Source organism: Buteo buteo, chromosome 15, assembly GCF_964188355.1.
Source record: "Buteo buteo chromosome 15, bButBut1.hap1.1, whole genome shotgun sequence".
In the NCBI taxonomy this organism is placed as follows: Eukaryota; Metazoa; Chordata; class Aves; order Accipitriformes; family Accipitridae; genus Buteo; species Buteo buteo.
The window spans coordinates 24,994,971-25,016,586 of NC_134185.1; the positions used below are offsets into that span (position 1 = coordinate 24,994,971).

Below are 21,616 nucleotides of genomic sequence, written 5' to 3' on the forward strand. Positions count from 1 at the left end.
AAAAGGGGAGAGAGAACGTGAGACAGAGACAGACTTCTGTCGAGCTTACATCAGCTAAACCTTGGGTTTACCTGTTGGTTTTCCCATTTGGGATAACGTCGTCTTTTAGCTCCAGGCATCTCTTTTTTAACAGCAAAAAGAATACCACAGGGGGCCTCAACAAATGATACACTGATCCATTGGTACAGCTGGTACATGGGATTGGGCTGCAGGAGGGGGCACTTCTGCTGCATAAATTGAGGAGTTGATCAGCAAGGAAATAAACAGCAAGAAACAGCAGAGCCTTATGTTAGGTGCAAGAAATCTGATAGGTCTGTTAAACCTGTTGCATAAGGTATACCTTAAGCGTACTGCAGTGCAGGAGTTTGGGGTCCCAAGTGCTGTTCAGTGGAAAGGAGTTATACTTGAATTTAATCTTACTTTGTTTTTTCCTTCAAAGATAATTCAGGGATACACTTAACCAAAACTTATTTTGATTGTGAAGTTAAGGAAATACCTAAGCATCCATAAATTTGTTAATACTAATTATAGTCCTTTGTGGATATACATTGTGAATGCATACAGATATACATACAAAATAAATGTATGTGTAACTTACTGCAGTATCTGAGCAATTCAATTGCTGGTAGCGTGTTTATTGGTTTTTATGCTTTCAGAAGGATACTACTTGGATCCAAGTTTTAAATATGGGAAACTGAGACTAAGAGACTGTGTTTACAGGGAATTTACAGTAGGGTTTGAATTCATCATTTACTAGCTACTCTACCTTGATTTTCCATGTAGATAGCTTTGTATGAATCATCTGACTGAAACAGACTTCTATACTTCGTTGTCAGTGTCTAAGTAGCTAGCCTCATCACCATGTACATTAAACAAAGAATAGGATCTCATTCTGCAAGAGGTGGCTGAAATATAAGGAATAGTTCACCCAAAGAGGCCTTTTGTCTTCAATGACAATAAAGAAACCAGCTTAGAAAACTTGAGATGCCAAAATTAGTTGAAATGAGGCCCTGCCCTTACTGAATGTGCAGTGGCTAGTTGGGAAGGAAAAGCAGAGTAAGTAATGTACTGTAAAGTAATACCCTGTGACTCAGTAATGTGCCATTACAGGCAATCCCTAATAGCCTGTACAAGCAAGACTGAGTTCAAAACTAGCACATTGATTTATTTTTATTTTTTTTTAATCTTTTGGGTGGTAAATTTAACAAAATTTTATGTAAATTCACATGTAGGTTGGAAAAATATGTAATACTTAAGTTAGAGACAATGTATTTATGTAAGAAAATGCATATATCTGAAAACTGATAAACTAAAGTGGTTTTATGTCTTGTCCTATAAAATATCTTCCCATCTGAATGATACTAGAGAAACAATTCTTGTGTTTATATACAGATGGTTTACAGAGGTCATTTTATTAATTAGCTTAAAAGAGAATAGGAAGATTAACTCAAGAATTGACGAAATGTTGTATTCAGTTGCAATACAAATAGGAGTATTTGCAGTTGTAATGTAATAGCCCACTAAAATTTGGTTAAGTAGGAAGTGAGAGAAGTAATGCACTACTTGAGCAAGGAAGAACCCAAAGCAACTGTCCTTCATCACAGGTGGTAGCTGCTAATATAGCTATGGCAACTTGCTGCTTCTAAACAGTATGCTTGTTTCTGTTCAGAACAGGCTTAGAAGAGCAAGCAAATTCCTGGCATAATGAATACTGTTTTATGTACCACATAAGCAGTTCTTCACAAGTTTCTCATTCACGTTTGCATCTATCATGGAACCCCATCTGCATAATGTCTTGCCCTGCATAAAATCTACAAGTATTTTCCATTTTGAATTATGAGAAACCAGTTTTCAAATACAAACATAAATGACTACTTCCTTCATTTTAAATAATCAGTAGTGTTTTGCAATATGCTAGGACCAGGATAGTGTTGCTGCAAGAATTAATGTGAAAATATGTTAATTTTTTTAACATTTATTCTATGACTGTATAAACCATTACATAATTCCTTTCTATTTCAAAGCTTAGATGGAGCTATTCATAATTTTGGCACCTCAATTGGCAATCATTGTATGTTGTGCGGGCCAGCAAGTGGTCATAACTCTTTTTGACACTGATTCCACTGCTGGAAGGAACTGCAGGCTAGCTTCATTCATTTGTCCATAAATTGTTCCAAGTAGCTTTAGGTTTGTACCACTGGTAGAATAGGCTTCCAAAATAGGTAAATTTACTACTTCCACTCCTGATGATCATTTTCTGTCTCCAAAAACAAAGAATCATTTGTTTGACATTAACAGCAGATAGCAAAATACCCCCTAAATGCAAAATGCTAGATCTTTTACTTTCTCTAGATTGCTAGAAGTCAAAAACTTAACTTTAGAATCTTCTGCTTTAGCCAAAAATGGTATCAAAACCATTCCTTCACAGGTAGAAGTAGGTGGTAAAAGGGATTTTTGCAACTTTTGCTGGCTGGTGCAAAAGCCCAAAGTGTAATAAAGAGATAGCTGTGCTGAGTAAGAATATTCAAACACTTTTCCTTTTATTTTTCACAAAAAATTAGTGTCTGTGGCAGAAGTGTGGAGAAGCTCTTTTCTGGAGCTATTCTCAGAGTAGTTAGTTATTTCAAAGTGAGTTGTCATCTGCCTTTGGCTGGGACGTACAAGCAAGGAAGACACTTTCACAATAAAGTCTGAAGCTTCATTTGTAATATCTGTGATGCAGCTTTAACTTAGGATTCAGGGAAGGGGTATTCTCCTATATCCAACAGTCAGGAAATGTTGGCATTTTTTGATGTGTTTAAGGGTGCAAAAAGTACAGAGTTCCTGTTCATAAGCCAAGATCTCTGCCTACTGCTCCCATAAACTGAGGTCTACAAGTCTCCATCTTGTTGTGGGGTTGGGCACAGACTGTGGTACAGGACCCTCAGCTTATTGTCCGGTCCTCTACCTCCTGATAGCTGCCCCTTTGTCATTCAGTTGTATTGAATGCTGCCTGCTGGAACTCAAAACCCCCTGACTGAACTGCATTGAAAGAAGCAGCTGCTCTTCCCCATGAAGCTTCTTTTTTTTTTTTTTTTTTTTTTTTTTTTTTTTTGCTATAAAAGTAACATTTCTGATGTTACTTTGGCCAGTCTCCTTCTGCCCAGCCAAAGAAAATAATTCTTTGGCCCTTCAACAAGTCATCAGATCATAACTTCTGGTTTTAATAGTGCTTACTCAAAAGGTAGGTGATACAGACTCCTCCAAGCTAATTCCTACCTGTGCTTTGACTTTGAAGCCACCTTGTTTGTCCTTCTGTCTAGTCAACTCTTTTCTGAGCCTGACTGGAAGATGGACAGTGACTGTGTCAGAAGGCAGTGCTGACTTTTCTTTTTGTCATACCTGAGCCAGTCAAATTTTCTACCTGGCATGAGATACAGCATAAAATGAGTTTTTCTTGTGTATCTTATAGAAAGAAGGTTATCTTAAAGGAAGAGGTATGTAATTAGAGCTGGTAGATACAGTTGCTTTTCTGCATGTTTCAGTTTTGACAGCTCTCAACTGCAAATTGTAACTTTTCCGATAAAGAGTCACCATTTAGGACCAGAAGTGTCTTCTGATTATTACAAGTACACTGCAGTACACATGAAGCATCATTATTTGCAAAACATTCAAGTAGCCTAGTAGCAAATTCTACTCAATTTCATAAAGGAAAATAGTACAACAAAGTTTGAGGACAGGACTATATTTCCTTGCACATCTGTCTTGTGTGGGTAGCTAGGTTTCAGCTTATGCTCGATACAGACCGATTCCATTGATAAAACCTGATTAGACCTAGGTTTTGTTCTTTATTTGTAAAGACTGAAATAATAGAAGTATGTTTAAAAAAAAAAAAGCTTTCTAAAAAATTTTTCAGTTGAATGTTATTGAAAATCCTAAAATATTGTCTATTTTAAATATTGTTTCCTAGTCCAGATGCGGCTTTCATAGAAACAAACCCATTGTGGCTGCCTCTTCTTTAAAATCAACATGATTAGCATGTAATCCTGTTCATACTCAGTTCATGGAAAATATTTTCTTAAATAATATGAATCTCATTCTCCTTTTCCCCCCCCCCTCTCTAGATATGACCCAGACATTTTGTTAGGCTATGAAGTCCAGATGCATTCCTGGGGTTATCTCTTACAGAGGGCTGCTGCACTAAATGTTGATTTATGCCAGATGATTTCTCGTGTGCCAGGTAAGTTATTGTGTAGGGTTTCAGTTCAGTTCCAATAGAAACAAGTTGAAGTCTATGAATAAATTAAAAAAATAACTGCAGAGTATTTCTTCAGATGGACCTCTTTTTTTGTTGTTGCTGTTGTGTTGTTATAGGTATAATCACACACACACACAAAAAAAATTTGAAATACCAATGAGATTCTGGTTTTCAGTGTTTTCTGAATTTTTAGATTCCTTGTGTATTCCACTTCTGGGTGTGTCCTGTATCCATGAACCTAGACTCATTTTCAGTTGTCGTGTGTGTTAAGTTTTCAGTTCTTGGAGATGCTTCTGCTACCAAACTTTCTCTGGTTTCTCCTTGGCTTCAGTCATATGTATGTGGTTCAGGGTACCTACCATAATCATCGTTTGTGGTTTATCTGACTGGGATACAAGGACATAAAGATGCTCCTGAGCAGCACTCATCTTGGTCAGCACCTCTGTAATAAAATCCTTACTTTCAATAGCCATTCTTGTATGGTGGGCAAGTTTTACTGGTCCAAGTGCTGATGCTTTCCTCCAACATTTGGAAAAAGACCTGTTTCGTTTTTTTTCTTGAAAACCTGGGGAAAGTTTTCCAGGAGAGTGGTAAGCTTAGTGTCTAAACTTAGGCAATCAATAGAAGCTGTCATTCTGAAGAATGCAGTTAGTGAACAGCTATATAAATGTGTTGCACCTGAGAAGAGTCAAGATGACTTTGTAAAATTAAAAACTGTCTCAAAAATTTGTTGTAGCTCTTCGCAGTCATCAAGAAGATGTGGATGAGGGAGATAGGATTTTAAAAATCAAAACAATTGAAAAAGCTGCTTTTATCAGGGCTCTTGCCAAAGATCTGTACAGAAACTAAATAGCCATGAAATAAGAAGTGCTTTCCTGTGATTGTCCTATTAAAAACTTGATCCTGTTACCCTGTAATGGTTGAAAAAATAAATGAAATATTAGGAATTATGGAGCAAGGAAAATACAGAACAGTGAATGTAAACGTCAAAATCTGTAGTGTGCTTGCACCTCAAATACTGTGGTTCTAGCCTCTTCATAAGTTTTCCCCCCTCAAAATGGATACAGGAGAACTGGTAAAGATGAGAAGGGTAATCCAAATGTGTCTAATAATTTAGTAAGTTAGGATTCCAGAAGAGACAAAACTGGGTAAGGAAGGTAAAAGCCTATGAAATATTGAGGGATATAAAGGGAAATATGGATTGGCAAGAACCAGAAATCATCAAATGAAGCTAGCAAATAGCAACTACAGAATAGGAGTTCATTTTTCACCCCTGGGTTGTTGAACTGTTGAGTTCCTTGCCACAAGGTAGTACAAATGCTTAAAGCATATGTTACTTTCAGAGGAGATAAATTCTTGGGAAAAAAAATCCATTGGGAACTATTATATACGTGAAAATAATGTCTGGCCCAGGAAGCTGCAAACAGTTAGAAGCTGGGAGAGTTCTAGAGAGATTGTCAATAGCTGCTTCCCCTGTTCTTGAAGCATCTGCTTTTGGGTACTTGATAGAACACGATACTGTGCTCGTTGCGTCTTTGGGCTTACCCAACATAGCAATACCATCTTTTATGTTGGCATCCTGTGTGCCTGGCCAGGAGAACATGATGTTTTAGAAGAGCTATGTTCACATACTCCTTCCTTGAGGTTTGAATATTTGTGCACTCTTGATGCCTTCAAAATCTTTTGATGCTTTTGATACCTGTGATCTGTTTAGAAAAGGTCTGAGTTATAGGGACCTCCCAGGGACAAGAAAACATAAGAACAAATTTGCATCTTCACTTTAAAGTTGTTGGCAGCTGGACCTTGGTGAATTTTTAAATACTTAATATATGAAAACAGGAACACATGACAGTTTAAATATGAATTGGCCATCAAAGGTCACAAGTTTTCTTCTTCAGCACAAAGGTCTCAATTTTTTTTCTTCAGGAATAATTACTGATTGCATGAACCTTGTTATTAAATTCCCCTGATGGCTCAAATTGAGATGATACACTGGTTGCAATAATAATGCCTCTGGGTACAGTCTTCAGAGGTATTGAAGGGTGTTCAGAAAAACTCCTGACCCCTTACACCTCAAGATTTGCAATGTCTTTGGTAAGAGGAATGGCAAGTCTTGCAGTCAAAGGTTTCTTAAACCTCCAAAGATCACAAAAGTTTACTCCTCTACTGTGGAAGTATGGCTGAACAATCTCTTCAGTTTGGGACAGGTAACTAATGTGTCTGCTTTTGTTCTCAAAGGCTGAGACACAGCTCTCGTCTTGCAGGACAGCTATGTCTGCACTGTAGTTGATGCAGAATCAACATGTACATCAGCAAAGCTCTCGATAGTACCCATCTTCATGGCATAAGCTGTTGTTCAAGTTACTGGAATTGGGATACACATGAAGAGTTCCTCAAAGAAGAAAGGTTACTTCTCTGGGAACTGTATGGTTCTTAATAGTGATGTCCCTATGTATTTCGCAGTATTCCTTCCCTACAACTATGATGTCCCACACAACATGGCTTCAGTTCTAGTGAAGGAAACTAGGGTTGTAGTCCTTAACATCTTTGGACATAAAGTTTGAGTGGGCATGCAGGACATAGGCATGATTTCCACAGCACTGGTATTCATAATACAGATGTTCTTGTGCCAGGTGATGGATGCACACCCAGAATTGGAATACATAACACTTACAATGTTTCTAAGAACTAGTGTTTTTGTAAGGTAAGTAATTATTCTTTTTTGACTGAACTGCAGGAGAAAGACAAGGAAATGTTCACACTGATGAGCTCCTCCCAAAAATGTCATGCCATAAGTGTGGGCTTGCATGCATGACCATAAACGTACAAGTGTTGTGTTCTCTGTTGCTTTGTGGCCTCCTTGTCCATGGTTTTGACCCCATCTATGTTCCTCTTGCTTTTCCAACCCCTATGCTTCATATTTCCCTCCCTTCTTCACATGCTGTATTTTCAGAACAGGAAGTGCTCCTTCAAGCAGTATGCTCCTCTTTCCTCCTATTGAAATAAAGATGGAAGGTACTTTTCCTTCCCTTTCCTGTGATTTCAACTTAACAAAAAGAAAGCTGGACTTCTCTCTGGTTTTGCTTTATTGGCTGAGTCTGGTGCTGCCTCTGCCATTTACAAGTGAACTATTCATAAGTCATTAGGACACACCACAAGAGAAGTGAGTACTGTGCCTGTGCGTAGTGGCATTTTTTTGTGTGTGCACTGTGGCCTCCTGTTTCCTCCTTTGCATCACAGCTCAGTGTTAGGGAGTGGGTAACAGAGGATGAGGAAACTTCTTTTTATTTCGTCTTATGCACTGGAAAGATAGGAAGAATGTCCAGTTCTGCTTCTTAACAACTTTGTTTCCAAAGACGCTCATGTGGTTCTAGTGATATATTCCCCACACCAGTTGTGGAGCACTATGGGGTTTTGTAATTTTGTGATGCTCATCACATGCAGAGTCCCTTGTTCATCGGGGCAGTGGGTCTCTTTTGTGACTGCATTATACTTTGTTGCCTGTCTTTACCAGCAAGATATGAAGCAAACTTAAGAAACATAGGGAATATCCTAAACAAGTCATGAGAGAACAAGAGAACTAGGATGACACTGCAGAAGGTAGAGGTAACTGATAGTTTCTCCTTCTAATAAAAAACAAAAATTGAGGAGGGGGAAAAAAAAAAAGTAGGTCTCTCACTTTTGCAGGAGATCCAGCATGTGGAAATGTAAAAGAGCAGAAGCAAAAATGTTGCTGCTTGTGGGGCTTTTTTCCACCCAAGCGTGAAAAGAGAAACTGCTATTTTTCCTCCTTAAAAATCTGAAACAATAAGGAGGCTAAAAAATGGTATGCATTTTGATAAAGTGTATGAAAGGTCTGCTAAATTTTGTCAAGGCTCTGTGATTTATTGATAAGGTCAGGAAATGACAAATAGGCTTTCTTAACCATATTTTGACTGATACACACATTTGAAAGATCAACATATGAAGTTAGTCTGTATTATGTTGTTTCACAGCAGTTCTGCAGAATATCAGGCAATTTTTACTTCTGTCTTCAAGGGTAAATGTGCTTCATGGCTGTCTGGGGAACTAATTGCTAAGTTCTGATCATTATTGCAAAGCATTATGTATCCACACTTCTATACACTCTGTCCAAAACGTTCTGCTTTTTATTAATAAGGTACTGTACAGGGTTATCTGATAAATGAATAGTGGCAGAGTACACAACCAACAGTTGAAAAATGGGTATGGATTTAGAATTGTAGGAAAATTGCCTCAAAGTGCTTTCTCTTCCATTAAACTAATAAGAAGGAACAAGACTGGAGGATCAAATAATACAGTGTGTTTTCATATTGAATTTTAACTTGTGTTGTACATATGTAAACTTAGGAAAGAATACCAAAACTGTAGCCTTAGGTTGACTGAAAAAAAGACAGTTTCAAGAAAAGTGTACCAAAAAGACTGTCTTCTCTTGTGTTGTAGTATTTCAAAGCCTGAAAAAAACCAAGGATGGCAAAAGAGGGTATCTTTCCTGTACTGTAGTCACCGCTGTCTTGCAGAAAGATTCAGAGTGCTGCTTCTGCCTCTGCATTTGTTCCTTCCTATTTCCTTCTCTCTCCGTTCGTGCTATCCAGAACTCATGTCTACCTGCTCCCACTGCGGTGGGTTTGCTTTTACTGTATGAAAAGGCGCTGAGTTTTCTCTCCCATGACCTGGTTCCAACTGTGTAAGATCATTACAAGTAAAGCCTTGAGTTATAAACTCTTTAGGGCAGAAATCACTTTTATGTTGTGCACTAGTGCGCATGCAGCTAGCTCTCAAGTAACATTCAGCATTGCTTAACCAATATATTCACTATAGAGAATATATTGCCATGGACACCATTTCAATGAAACCAAAGTAAGAGTTCTCTTCAGAGGGATGTGCAAGAGAGGAAGAACCTGGGGGAGTTTTATTTAGAGATTGTGTGGAAGACTGGTAAATAAATAATCTTGTGCAATCAGTAACAGTCTTTATGAATTCTTTTCTAGAGAGCTCAAATTGGGAGAGGGATAGCTTGATCTGGTCTTGATGTCCTATAACTTGTCTAAATATATTTTCTTTCCATGTCTTTAGATGAAAAGAAAGAGAACAGATTTGCAGCTGAGCTGGATGAATATGGATCGGATACAATGAGTGAAATAAATATTGTTGGCCGAATTATCTTAAATATTTGGAGAATGATGAGACATGAGGTAAAGTTTTTAAAAGGTTAATGTATTTGACTTACAGGGGTTTTTTTAATTATTGTAGACTTTGTTGAAAATTTCATGTAATTTATGTAACTTTTTGTTCTTTATTTGTACACCTTTTCAAATAGAGCAGTCTGCCACTTTGTGAGAATGGATTTTGCATATCACTAAAATGTAAAATACTGAAGCCCTTATCTTTCAGTAATGTTTCTTAATGATATTTCTTTTCACTTCTTTGTGGGTTTTGAGAACAACTTACCAGTTTTAGCAATTTGTCTAGTATGGTGCTTTTACTAAATTAAATACTTGAACTTATTTTAAGGTGTCAGACTTACTCATTGTTTTGGTGTTTATGAGCTTACATTTAATACTCAAATGGTTCAGTCTTTACAAATCTTGTTCTGACCAAATTCAGACCTGATCTTTGTGATCTACTTAATTCTGCATATTCTTTTCAATTGATGAGGGATATTCTTTCTTGACCTGTAAATAGTAAGGGACTTCTAAGTATAAATGTTTACCTTTTTAGCAAAGAATACTAATAAAAAGTAAGTCTAGTTGTTACAGTTTTCAAAAAGTAGACATTTCTTTGACTATGAAAGACATCATGCATGTTAACATATACTCTGTGTTTTTCTAGGTGAATCTAATGAATTACACTTTTGAAAACGTGGGCTTTCATGTTCTTCATCAACGTTTTCCTTTATTTACTTTCCGAGTTTTGTCTGATTGGTTTGATAATAAGGCAGATGTCTACAGGTAATGATCTATTAATCCATTTTGTTTGTTCTTTTTAAGGCCAGATTCTTAATATTGATAGGTATAAGCTAAAGTCAGCATAGGAAGAAATAATCAATTTAGCTCAGGTACTAGAACAGTCTATATGTAACAACATGAGCTTATTTACTCTGCTGTTCTGCTATGTTCTGTTCTGTAGTTATACCCTCAATATTTCATCTTTGTGTATTTTTCTGTTTACACAAAACCAAAATATTTTCAGTTACAATTTCAACATATCTGAATAGATGTACTATTTTGATGTTCTGTAACATCTTTATTTTGTATATACTATTAATCAGAAGGACTTTTAATGAACTGTGAGGTTTCTGTTTTACTTCACAGTGCATGTCAACCAAGCTAGGCTTAAAAATAGTACAAAACAGTGTGCAAGATGTTAAGACAGTAATTAGTAGCTGCATAAAAATACCTTTATATGACACGTATCACACTGGGCTTCATTCTTCCTTGGAGTGATCTGGTATTGTGTGATATGAACAATTCATAAAAATGAGTACTGAGCTGAACGTCATTTGTGACATACTTATAATTTCTATAAAAGTTTGGTACTTTTCAACTATGTGGAAACTTGGTTTTGTGCTGAAATTATAAATTTATGTTCAACTGAGATAGGTATTCTTTTAATACAGAAGGATGTTTCCACAAAAGTCTACTTGGTTATAAAAAAACATGTAAACAGATGAAGAAACTCAAGTTTCTGTTTCAGTAATCCTTTAGGGCAGTAAGGATAACAGGATATATTATGTCATTGAGAGAGATTCCTTAACAGTAGTTTGCTGTAACACATTTTGTGTATATCTTTAGAATCCGTAAGTGTATGTTTATGTGCACCACATTTTTGAAAGAGCCATATGAAAATATCCTAGGGGAAATTTTATTTGCTAGTTTGTAACAAGTTATCATAAAAAATACATTTTTCTTAGTAGAAAGAGCAGCACTTTCCTGATTGTTTATAATGAGGCGTTCACTTTCACAGGTGGAAAATGGTTGATCATTATGTTAGCCGGGTCCGTGGGAATCTCCAGTTGTTAGACAAACTGGATTTGATTGACAGAACAAGTGAAATGGCGCGACTTTTTGGCATTCAGTTCTTACATGTATTAACAAGAGGCTCCCAGGTAAGATCTAGTTTTCCTTACACTTCACAAAAGCAAAATAGTCTTTACAAAATGTTTTAGTTCTTCAGTATCTTTTCAGTCAGTATATGTATTTTTGTAACATCGCAAAAGACTGTTTTGCATAACATGAAATTGAAACGTAAAGAAAGGCAATTCAAAAGCAGTAATAATGGATTGAATGGTTAGTCTTGGAGATTAAAAATGGCTGTTAAAAATAGAGTTCCCAGTAATCATGCCAGTGAGTCTCTTCTACAGACTTTAGGAGCACTAAGTTTTCCCTTTGAGCTGGTATTTTTCACACTTAGATGAGTGAAAATGAATGTTTTTTAAAACATTAAGAAATATAATTGAGCACATTTTAGAAAGATGAGATTATTTTCTTGCAGGACAGACAAAGCTGCATTGAATGTATTCTAAGTCACATTTCCTGTGAAGCAGACCTCTAGGTGAGATTTGATGATAAGACAAGAAGGGTTCTGACTTTATTAAGTACATGTGTCATGCAAGTTGTGTGTGGTTCTGTTATTTTGGTACTAGCATCAGAGGGAAAGGGAGCAGGACAGAGTGAGATTTACGCTACTCTTTCTTTGAGACCCCAGCAGTCTGCAGTTGTACCAAAGGCTTTCCTTGCCCAGGTTCTGAGTGACTAGGCTAACCAGACTGTTTTCATGGCTTCACCTGAGCCCTGAACAGCACCTGAAATGAGAGACAACTACTCTGGCTCACATCTGCTCTTCTGTTGTCGTCTTCTTTCCCACCATAATTCTTTCCTACCATCTTTCTGCTTTCTGTTTTAATAGACATGTAGCTGAGCTGACCAGGATTGATTATTTTGCCAACTCGGGTGGACAAAAAGACAAGTTAAAAAATAATGTCCTAAACAGACCAGCATTGTCTTAAGCCAGAAATGGGAGTGTCTGAAGCTGCAGTTCCTTAATGATTCAACCCAATTTAAAAATGTTGCCACCTTTTTTCCTTTGGCTGCAGTTGCGCTTGTAATCTCTTGACCCAGTGCAGGTTCTTGTCAGTTTTGCTGGTATTGGCCTTATATTTGTGGGGGGAAGCGGGGGGGGGGGGGGGGCGGGGGGCAGGGACAGCACTGTCAGCAGAACCGTGGTGGCATTCAATAGGTATTTGCCAGTTTAGCTCCCTGATCTGTTTTACCGTGTTATCAGAGAAGTACCGCTGTTGGAGCAAGGGAAGAGAAATGCACAGTTAGGGACAGGGAGGGTGGAACTGGCATACTGCCAGCATAGATATGCTTAAACTGTCTTGATTGCAGCCCACAAAGACTGTTCTGCCTGTCATTTTCTCAAATGGCTGTGAGTGGGAGTGAGCAACAGAAACATGCTGCATTTTCTATCCTGACTGTTCTTTTCTCTTTCCTTCTGTGCACGTATATTTTGTTTCCATTGAAACTTTCTAGATCACAAAAATGGCAGTTGCAACAATTCCCAGTCACCTTACATAATTATTTTTTTTTACTCAGAAGAATCACCACTACCTTTTATGAAGATATTTCTTTTCTCCTCAGCTGAAAAAGATGTTAAAATGGAATAGTACTAAGAACAGATTTCAGATATTTTAAGTTATTTTTTCTTTTATTTTATTAAGCTATCTTGAATATACCCTAGTAGACTAAACAAATCTAACAGGAGATGGTCATAGGCATACAGATTATTAGTCAGATGCTTGAAGAACTTGCTAAAAACTAGGAGAAAAAGAAGAAAGAAAACAAACAAACAAACAAACAAACACTAGCTCTTGCCAGATCCAGTCCCTGACCACCTCATCACACATCTGAGCGCTGGACACAAATTAGTGTGCAGTTAGTGCAAGGCAGCAGCAGCTTTTGCAGCAGCATAACTACACTTTCAAACCTCAACCTGTTCGTAAGATGCCAGGGTCTTGTTAAAGCTGTTGGTTGTGTAAGTTCATTTATAACATCACAGTTAAAGAAATTATACCTAACCCATTCAGTACAATGACTGAATATGTAGTGTGTCAAGCAGAGGGCTTTTGAATAGTGATTTAGTTGCTGACAAAGCACAGGATCTTAGGATTATATAGGATTGTTCTTTGATATTTTTGGATTTTCAGTCCTTTGCCACCCATGTATGTAATTTTCACCTATTCTGTTTTTAACTGTGAATGGACACAGTGAATACCTGGCTGTAAGTGCTGGCTTTTTCTCATCTTGCTACCTCCACAGATGACATTTTGTGGTGTCTTGAACAAGCTGAAAGTTCTTAAACTTTTTGTTATTTTATGCTTCCTGTACAACTTGTGGCATCATCAGGGAGAAAGCATGATGCCCAGTGCAAAGCAGCAGACTTTTGAAATGGGCCGGCTTAGATTCGTCCCTTGGTTCTCTTGCTGCCAAGTACATTCTAGTTACTTCTCATGGTCAAAAGCTTGGAGGCACAATTATCAACTTACACAACTTGCATGTCATTTCTCTGTTTTCCCAAATGTTGAAATAAAATTGCTGTGCAAATTCTTACAGAAGATGTTCGTCAACTGCATATTACACTTTTTCTTCAATGTTTGCAAACCTAATAAAAATACAGCTTAGCAAATGCTTGTTCACTGGCTGTAGCATGGCCATCCGTATATATCGTTGCAGCCTGTTGGATGTTTATTTTTTTAACCTGAGCTGGATGTTATTTTTTTCCATAGATAAAAATTAGAAGTTCTTGATTTTCAATGACTAGGGCTAAACGATGAGGAAACACATGGAAAAGTTCCACTATATGTGATAGAAAATATACATTAAAAGTAAGAGTATGGCTATTTATTTTGGAAAACTAGTTGTCTGTACTTTAAATTCAGGAAATGTAAGTGTGTATTTACACAGTTTTAATACACCCATATTTATTCTTTATTTTTTAAATTATAATGATTATATCCAAACTGTTTTGCAGTATCGTGTGGAGTCTATGATGCTGCGTGTTGCAAAGCCAATGAATTATATTCCTGTGACACCCAGTGTCCAGCAGCGAGCTCAAATGAAAGCCCTGCAATGTGTTCCCTTAATAATGGAGCCAGAATCCCGCTTCTACAGCAATGCTGTTCTTGTATTAGATTTCCAGTCATTGTATCCTTCCATTGTGATAGCATACAACTACTGTTTTTCAACCTGCCTGGGACATGTTGAAAACCTAGGAAAGTAAGTTGTTATTCTTTTCTCTCAAACTTTGATTCCATAGAGACTTTAGCATCTTTTCTAAGCTACTGAGAACCCTTGGTTGTCATTGGAAACAATGGGCGTGTATGAATAGCACCATTTTCTGTTACACAATAGAGATGATAAAGATCTACCCTGTGTGCATGTGTGTATACACAGACAAACACATACAAATAGTCACATCAATATGTATTTTAAATTAAATGCAGAATTAGACTCTGTTCTGTTTAAAAAAAAGATTAACTCTGTATGTGCATGTGTGTACACCTGTTCCATTATTATGGTGATGCTGGTTTTCAATATTGCTTCAGAATAAGTTAAAATGTTAGATAAATCCACTACCTATTTTCAAAACTGGACTAGTATTATTCTGTATGTTAATAAATTGTTGTTGTTCTCTTTTAACAGTTGTAGTTCACTCTGGTCTTAACTATTCAAAACGAAAAGATAGAATGAGTTATTCTGTGTAGCATCTCTTACTGAGCTTAACAGTAATTCTGTTAATTGGAAAAAAATCTCATTGCTCATTATAATTACCTCTATAAAATAAATGGGAAGATGCATGCGATGATTGCTAGGTGTCACTATCAGGCTTTCAAGTTTTTGATTTGAAATTCTGATTTGTAAGACAAAAATATATGCAATGTGTTACTTGGTAAACATTCGTGGTTTCCATAGGGGATTACAGTATGAGTATGTGCCTCTACTAACTCAGCATTTGGAAATAATGCATTAATGCAGAACAGAATTGATAAATTACGCATTTATTGGAATTTAGCCATTTATTACTACTTTCTTCCTAGAGCCTTTTGCATGTAGCTAAGAAATTTTAAATTGTGATATGTTTGTTTATACCTGAGATTATAATTGTGATTCTATCCTTGCTGGCATTATCAGCATTTTAATGTAAGTTGATGCTTTTGTTTGATCAGGCTGTAAATGAATGAATTGTCTTCATATTTATTTTTTCTCTTTATCAGATATGATGCATTCAAATTTGGCTGTACATCTCTCAGAGTACCTCCTGACTTACTTTACCAGATCAGGCATGATATCACAGTGTCACCCAGTGGAGTAGCTTTTGTCAAGGTAATGATATTAGTGCTCTGTGACAGGCATTTTCACTTCCTGTTGGCTGACTAGCTTAAGATCAAATTGATACTGTAGTTTATGTTTTGCTGCATTAAGAGCAGACAGAAGGGGGGAGGTTCAGTCACTCATTTCCCAGTGTTTTTTGGTATTTGTCAGAGTGCTGAACTTCTGGCAGTTCAGGAAATAAAATGTCATCTTCATGCTTTCATTTATACTGAAGGCTTATTTCATCTATAATTAAACTGTATTTTACTTGTGCAGTTTGGGGATCAAACAGTAATTATCTGTGTGTAACACTTCATTCTTCTCCTGCCTGTATAGCAGAATGCTTTCCTAGAACAGGAGTCATGGTTCGGGAGATGAAACTCCCTGACTTGCTTTCTATTGTTCTCATTTTATGTTATGTGTACTGCTGGCTGATTTGTAATGAATTAATAAATATGGCCTGGAGCTCTTAAAAATAATTAGCCAATCACCAGCGTACATATAGTTAATGTAAAACAAAAACTTTAAGTAAAGAATATTTGCAGAATTTTTAAAAGATAATATTCCTTTAGCATTTAACATTTTGAAAATTAACAGTTAAATATTGAAGTCCTGTTTTAGTTAATAAGGTTATCTAAACATTGCATTAGCAGGGCTGATGAAAACAAAGAACAAAAAGCTATTTGCCCTGCCCTTAAGAGCTTTGCCTGTATTCTAGGTTGCTTGTAATATTTGTGGGAAGAGCCAAACCGTTGGTGCCTAGGGCATCTTGCTAATTAATTTGTCTCCTTAACAGTGATTATCTAACAGTTCTGGGTTTTGCTTTTACTCCTAACTGTTTAGGCTGGGCTTCTTAACGTAATTTTTTTCTTTGTTCCCTTTATGGCAGCCTTCAGTAAGAAAGGGTGTGCTGCCAAGAATGCTAGAAGAAATCTTGAAGACTAGAATAATGGTGAAACAGTCAATGAAGGCCTATAAGCATGACAAGGCTATAACTCGAATGCTTGAAGCTCGTCAGTTGGGTCTTAAATTTATAGCTAATTTTACCTTTGGTTATACTGCTGCTAATTTTTCTGGGAGAATGCCGTGTACTGAGGTAAGGGTTGCAGATAAAAATGCAGAAAAACTGTGGAAAAGACACATTAGTAAAGTATAGTCAGATAACACAGTATTATTATATGAAATATATTTAATCTAAATACCTTCATAAAAGCTGTTTTATTTGTAGTACTGAAAATCAGCAACTTGAGATTTGTGATCCTTTTAAAAAACAAAAAGCCTTATTTTTCTTCTTCCTATAAAAGAGCATTTGGAGTTGGCATTTCTATAGAACTCTCTCCAAAGGTAGATTGAATTACAATTCTAATAGTGGAAATAAAATAAAACATTGTAACTGTTTCATAGTTTTCATAAAAGGAGGAATCAGCAGAATCCAAAAACCAGAGAAAATGATCCTAAGCGATCTTGTCCTGCTTCTTACACTTTTAATATGCCTAAATAAGTTTAAACCAAATTTTTCTTTATTTTAATTCTTAATAATTTTTCATTGCCCTTCCTTTAATTCTTGCTATTTTGGGGTAATGTAAGCAACCTTTTTATTTATTATATGCATTTAAACCATTAAATAAAATACATTGTCTCAATATAGTAATTTTCATTAACAGATCAAGCAAGGTTAGACTATGTTGGGTTTAGCAGTAGAATAAAGATTTTCAATATATCTTTAACTTTGCAGGTTGGTGATAGCATTGTCCACAAAGCCAGAGAAACGTTGGAGCGTGCTATAAAACTGGTGAATGATACAAAAAAATGGGGTGCTCACGTTGTGTATGGTGATACTGACAGGTAATTAATTGTCTGCTTCTTATGATGTTTTAAAGTCATAGTGGTTCTTCCTAGATACAGTTTTTCTTCTGTCTCAACAAGGGGAGGTTATGATACTGAAAGAGTACGTGGACCCTCTTTGGGGTGCTGCTTAATGTCTTGCATAAAATGCAAAGTAAATAATATTTATTTTCTTGGAGTTTCTTTTTGGACTTTTAGAAAGCACTCTGAGGGTTTTCTTTCTTTTGAAAATAATGTGAAACAGGAAGAGGGGGGGGGGAAATAATATTTTTTGAGGTGTGAATCAATGTAAGTCCTGCTTATCAAATGAGTATTTTTGTGCCTCTTTCTGATGTCATTTTTATTTTGGAAAACAGAGTATTTACAATATAGTAGGCATTGCATGTTAATACTTAGAGGAAGGCACTATTTTAAGCTTCAAAAGTGGATACAATTCAGAAGCAGTCACCAGAGCATACAAAGATATGATTAGGCTGCCTGAAGTACATCATATAAATATCTCCCCTTTCTCAGTCAATCTTTCATCTGAATAATAGCTATGCTCTAGGCATATAAATCTCTGGTGCTAGACTTGGATAATTTTTCAGCCATGGGAAACAAAGCTTGTGGCTATCCTTCCTTAATAACTTGTGAATCCAATGACTATTTCAGCCAGATTTGATGAAAGACTTGAAATTTCAAAGATACTAAATTCATAGTAGCTTCACAAAAAAAAAAAAAAATTGTTGGAGAAAGGAAGTAAAATCCTGTTGCTGCCTGTAACAGAAAAAAAAGGGTGTACCCAGAGCTCTTTACATTTCTCTCACAAGAACTCAAGTTTTGCAGTGCCTGGGAGCAGTCCTGTTCCCTGACTCACCAGAAAGTCACAGCGTTCATCATGCCTTTGGCACTCCTGATCTCACACTGAACACTGAAGTTTTTCAGGTTTTTGGCTTTTCTAGCAAAGGAAGGGAACAGAATTAATAGCAACATCCCTGCCTTGCCACCAGGAAACTATAGCTTATAAATTTCAGGAACTATGTTGAACAGATTTGTGCTTATTTCCTATGTCTGATTTCTTGTAGCATGTTTGTACTCTTGAAAGGAGCCACGAAGGAGCAGTCTTTTAAGATTGGTCAAGAAATTGCTGAAGCTGTAACAGCAACAAATCCAAAACCTGTTAAACTGAAGTTTGAAAAGGTAAAAGGAAAATATTTTGCTTCAAGTGTGTTGGGTGGAAACATCGTTTTCCAAAAAAAAAAAACCAGTGAAGATAAAAGATTTTTATGGACCCTAACATAGCATAAGGATATACAACAGTCATGCTGTACTCTTTCTGTGGGTATATTGCAAGTTCCTTAATGCCTCAGGGACCTTGTGAGACAAGCGCTGCAGCGTGAACAACAAAAAGTAGTATTCCTACTTTCACATCAGGTTGTGCTGACAGCACCAGGCAATTTGAAATTCCTGTCTCATCAATTTTTGGAAACATCTCCCTCAGTTTTGTATTATATACAATCAAACCAACATATGCAACTTGGTAAAGAAAATGTACACCATGCCTTGAAATTATTCCAGTGCATTAATTACAAACCTGATATTTATTCTTCAGCTAGCCTTAGCACACTTCAGGATATGTCCATGTGATACATATACATATAAAATGAAAAATTATAAAAATCCATTCAGTAGGCTTTTGGAAGAAGTATTAATGACAATAAGCCTTTTATAGAAGAGCAAGGCAATGTGATACTAATTTTGGTGGAAGCTTATCATTGGAAAGTCATTAGCAATCAGTTCAGGTGCTCTAGATATTTTCAGAGTACGTACCTGACTCAACAGGTTCAATCTGAATTTGTAAGCAAATTACCATTTTTCACAGAAAATACAGTAGAAGAATCTTAGCAAGAAAAGTCAGGATACCTGTGGAAGGCACAGAAACTTTTCCTCACTGACTAATGTACAGGGACCCTTCCCACTACGAGGCAATTCTGTGTCATTAAGCTGAAGAGTAATTAGCCAGAAAAAAATACTAGGTGCAAGGATATACTTGAGAAGATGTTCAGGTGCTTCACTTCAAGTGCCCTTATTCATCTGTGGGTCAAAATATTGAGTACTCTCCTAGGGTAGCTTCTTAGCACAGGAGGAGGAAAATGCCTCAAAGCTGGAGCATCTGTTCAAGAAGGGGGATACCTATGTGCAGGACCTTCTTCAGGCTGAGGCAATCTAAACTCACTGCTCCCTCTTCCATGAGAGCCACGAAGATGCGGTGTTATCTTAGTAATACGGGGAAGAAATTGTTCCCCATTCTTTCTTTTAAAACTGGTCAAGGAATACTGACAAAATCAAGAATGAAATAAGAGGTTGGAGAAAACAAGCAAAAGAGATCACGACCCTAAAAATCCATTCATGAGGAAACTGTTCTCCAAGCATAGGCATTTTAAAAGCATGCTTTTTCCCCAAATCAAGATACTAACTGATTTTAGGCACCTCGTAATTAGATGAAGTTTGAAAATAGGAAGTTCAAAGCCACTAGTTTTCCTGGGAAAGTTTTCTTCTCTGATGTTTAAAATGAAGTTGTTGCCTTTAAAGAAAGAGAGATAATACAGTTACATTAAAAATGCTGACAGTTGCAATCCAGAAAAGGGTACTAGAAACAAATTATACTGTGTGACACTTTTCATCTGAGTTTCAGGTTGCTTAGCCTTTACAGCTAGATGAAATATAAAGTGATTTAAGAATGGAACACCACTGAATCCTAACTTCTTCAGCCATTCTTTAACAGTCCTTTGATCTAGCTTATTGGTTTTAATGATTTTTTAAAACAACAAACAACAACAAAACGAAGTATTCCTTAGGAAACCCTCTGTGTTCAGAGCCACCTTATATTCCCAACACATGCCAGATTGGGCTGTCTTCTTTCTAAACTTTCTAGGTCTACTTGCCATGTGTCCTGCAAACTAAAAAGAGGTACGTGGGTTACATGTATGAAACACTGGAGCAGAAGGACCCAGTATTTGACGCAAAAGGCATAGAGACAGTCAGAAGGGACTCCTGTCCTGCTGTTTCCAAGGTAAAATACTCATGCATTTCATCCTGAATGAAATTACAGTATTCTGTTATTTCACTGTATATTTGTGCTTTCTCAGAGTTTCTGGTCCTTATAAGTTGTCTGAGACTTCACCTGTTTTTCTGGTATGAACCATTTGAAAGATAAATTGAAGATCTTGCACAGCATTACAAGGACTTGCACTTTCATCTTAACTACTGTCTTTCAGCCCCTAAAAACTTCATAAAAAGTCCTCAGCCCCATGTAAGTTCTCTAGAAGACCATTCTTGATCCAGTTCGCTTTAACTGGAAGTAGTTATTACTCCAAGATGAGTGAGGCACACTGATGTGTCTGCTAAATAGGTCACTTAAATCTAGTTTAGCTAAGAATTCATTTAAAATAAACTTCCTTGTCTGTTTATTTTAAGCCGTGTGTTGGGGGGATTAAAAAGAAAAGGCCCTTGTTCTTAATCAAGTCAAAACAAATTTATGCCAGTAAGGAAGGTAACCACTTAGGAGGATTTACTTCCATTTTTCTTCTTAATCCCAATTCTTTTGTTTGCTGAGGTGGTCAGAAAGTCATGGCAAAATATTATAGATGACGGGAAAAAACACCTTATCTCATACTCTGGAAATCCTCTGTAATTGTTGAAACAGTCTTAGTGCCAGAGTACAGCTAATGTCATGAAAGATGTGTCAAACTGAGGAAAAAGTCGTCCAGTAACGTGTTTATGAATGTCTTTGAGTGGAACAGAATGCAGCCTGTTGTCATATTAACATTCTAGTTCACAACTAATACTTTTTCTAAACAGTGTATTAATATTTCCATATAATTTACTGAATTATTTGGCATTAATATTTTTTAGTTAAACATACATGTTTTTCTCACCTTTCTCCTTTGGTTCTAAAGATACTTGAGCGTTCTATCAAGCTGCTATTTGAAACACGGGACATAAGTCAGATCAAACAGTACGTTCAGAATCAATGCATGAAGTTACTGGAAGGAAAAGCCAGCATGCAAGACTTCATCTTTGCAAAAGAGTACAGAGGGAGCTCAGCTTACAGACCTGGATCCTGTGTACCAGCCCTGGAAATCACCAGGTAACGACATTAAGA

At 36.6% G+C, this 21,616-nt stretch overlaps 1 protein-coding gene across 3 annotated transcripts in view; it reads left to right on the forward strand.

Moving 5' to 3' along the window:
* The window catches only part of REV3L (REV3 like, DNA directed polymerase zeta catalytic subunit), a 127,042-nt gene that overhangs the window by 98,554 nt on the left and 6,872 nt on the right, over positions 1-21,616 (forward strand). For all 3 annotated transcript variants that reach the window (XM_075046782.1, XM_075046783.1, XM_075046784.1), the window contains 11 exons: positions 4,104-4,219; positions 9,332-9,450; positions 10,088-10,206; positions 11,222-11,363; positions 14,288-14,532; positions 15,531-15,639; positions 16,517-16,723; positions 17,363-17,472; positions 18,537-18,651; positions 20,387-20,524; positions 21,411-21,601. In XM_075046782.1, the coding sequence (XP_074902883.1) occupies positions 4,104-4,219; positions 9,332-9,450; positions 10,088-10,206; positions 11,222-11,363; positions 14,288-14,532; positions 15,531-15,639; positions 16,517-16,723; positions 17,363-17,472; positions 18,537-18,651; positions 20,387-20,524; positions 21,411-21,601 (1,611 nt within the window). The remainder of the gene's footprint in view (positions 1-4,103; positions 4,220-9,331; positions 9,451-10,087; positions 10,207-11,221; positions 11,364-14,287; positions 14,533-15,530; positions 15,640-16,516; positions 16,724-17,362; positions 17,473-18,536; positions 18,652-20,386; positions 20,525-21,410; positions 21,602-21,616) is intronic.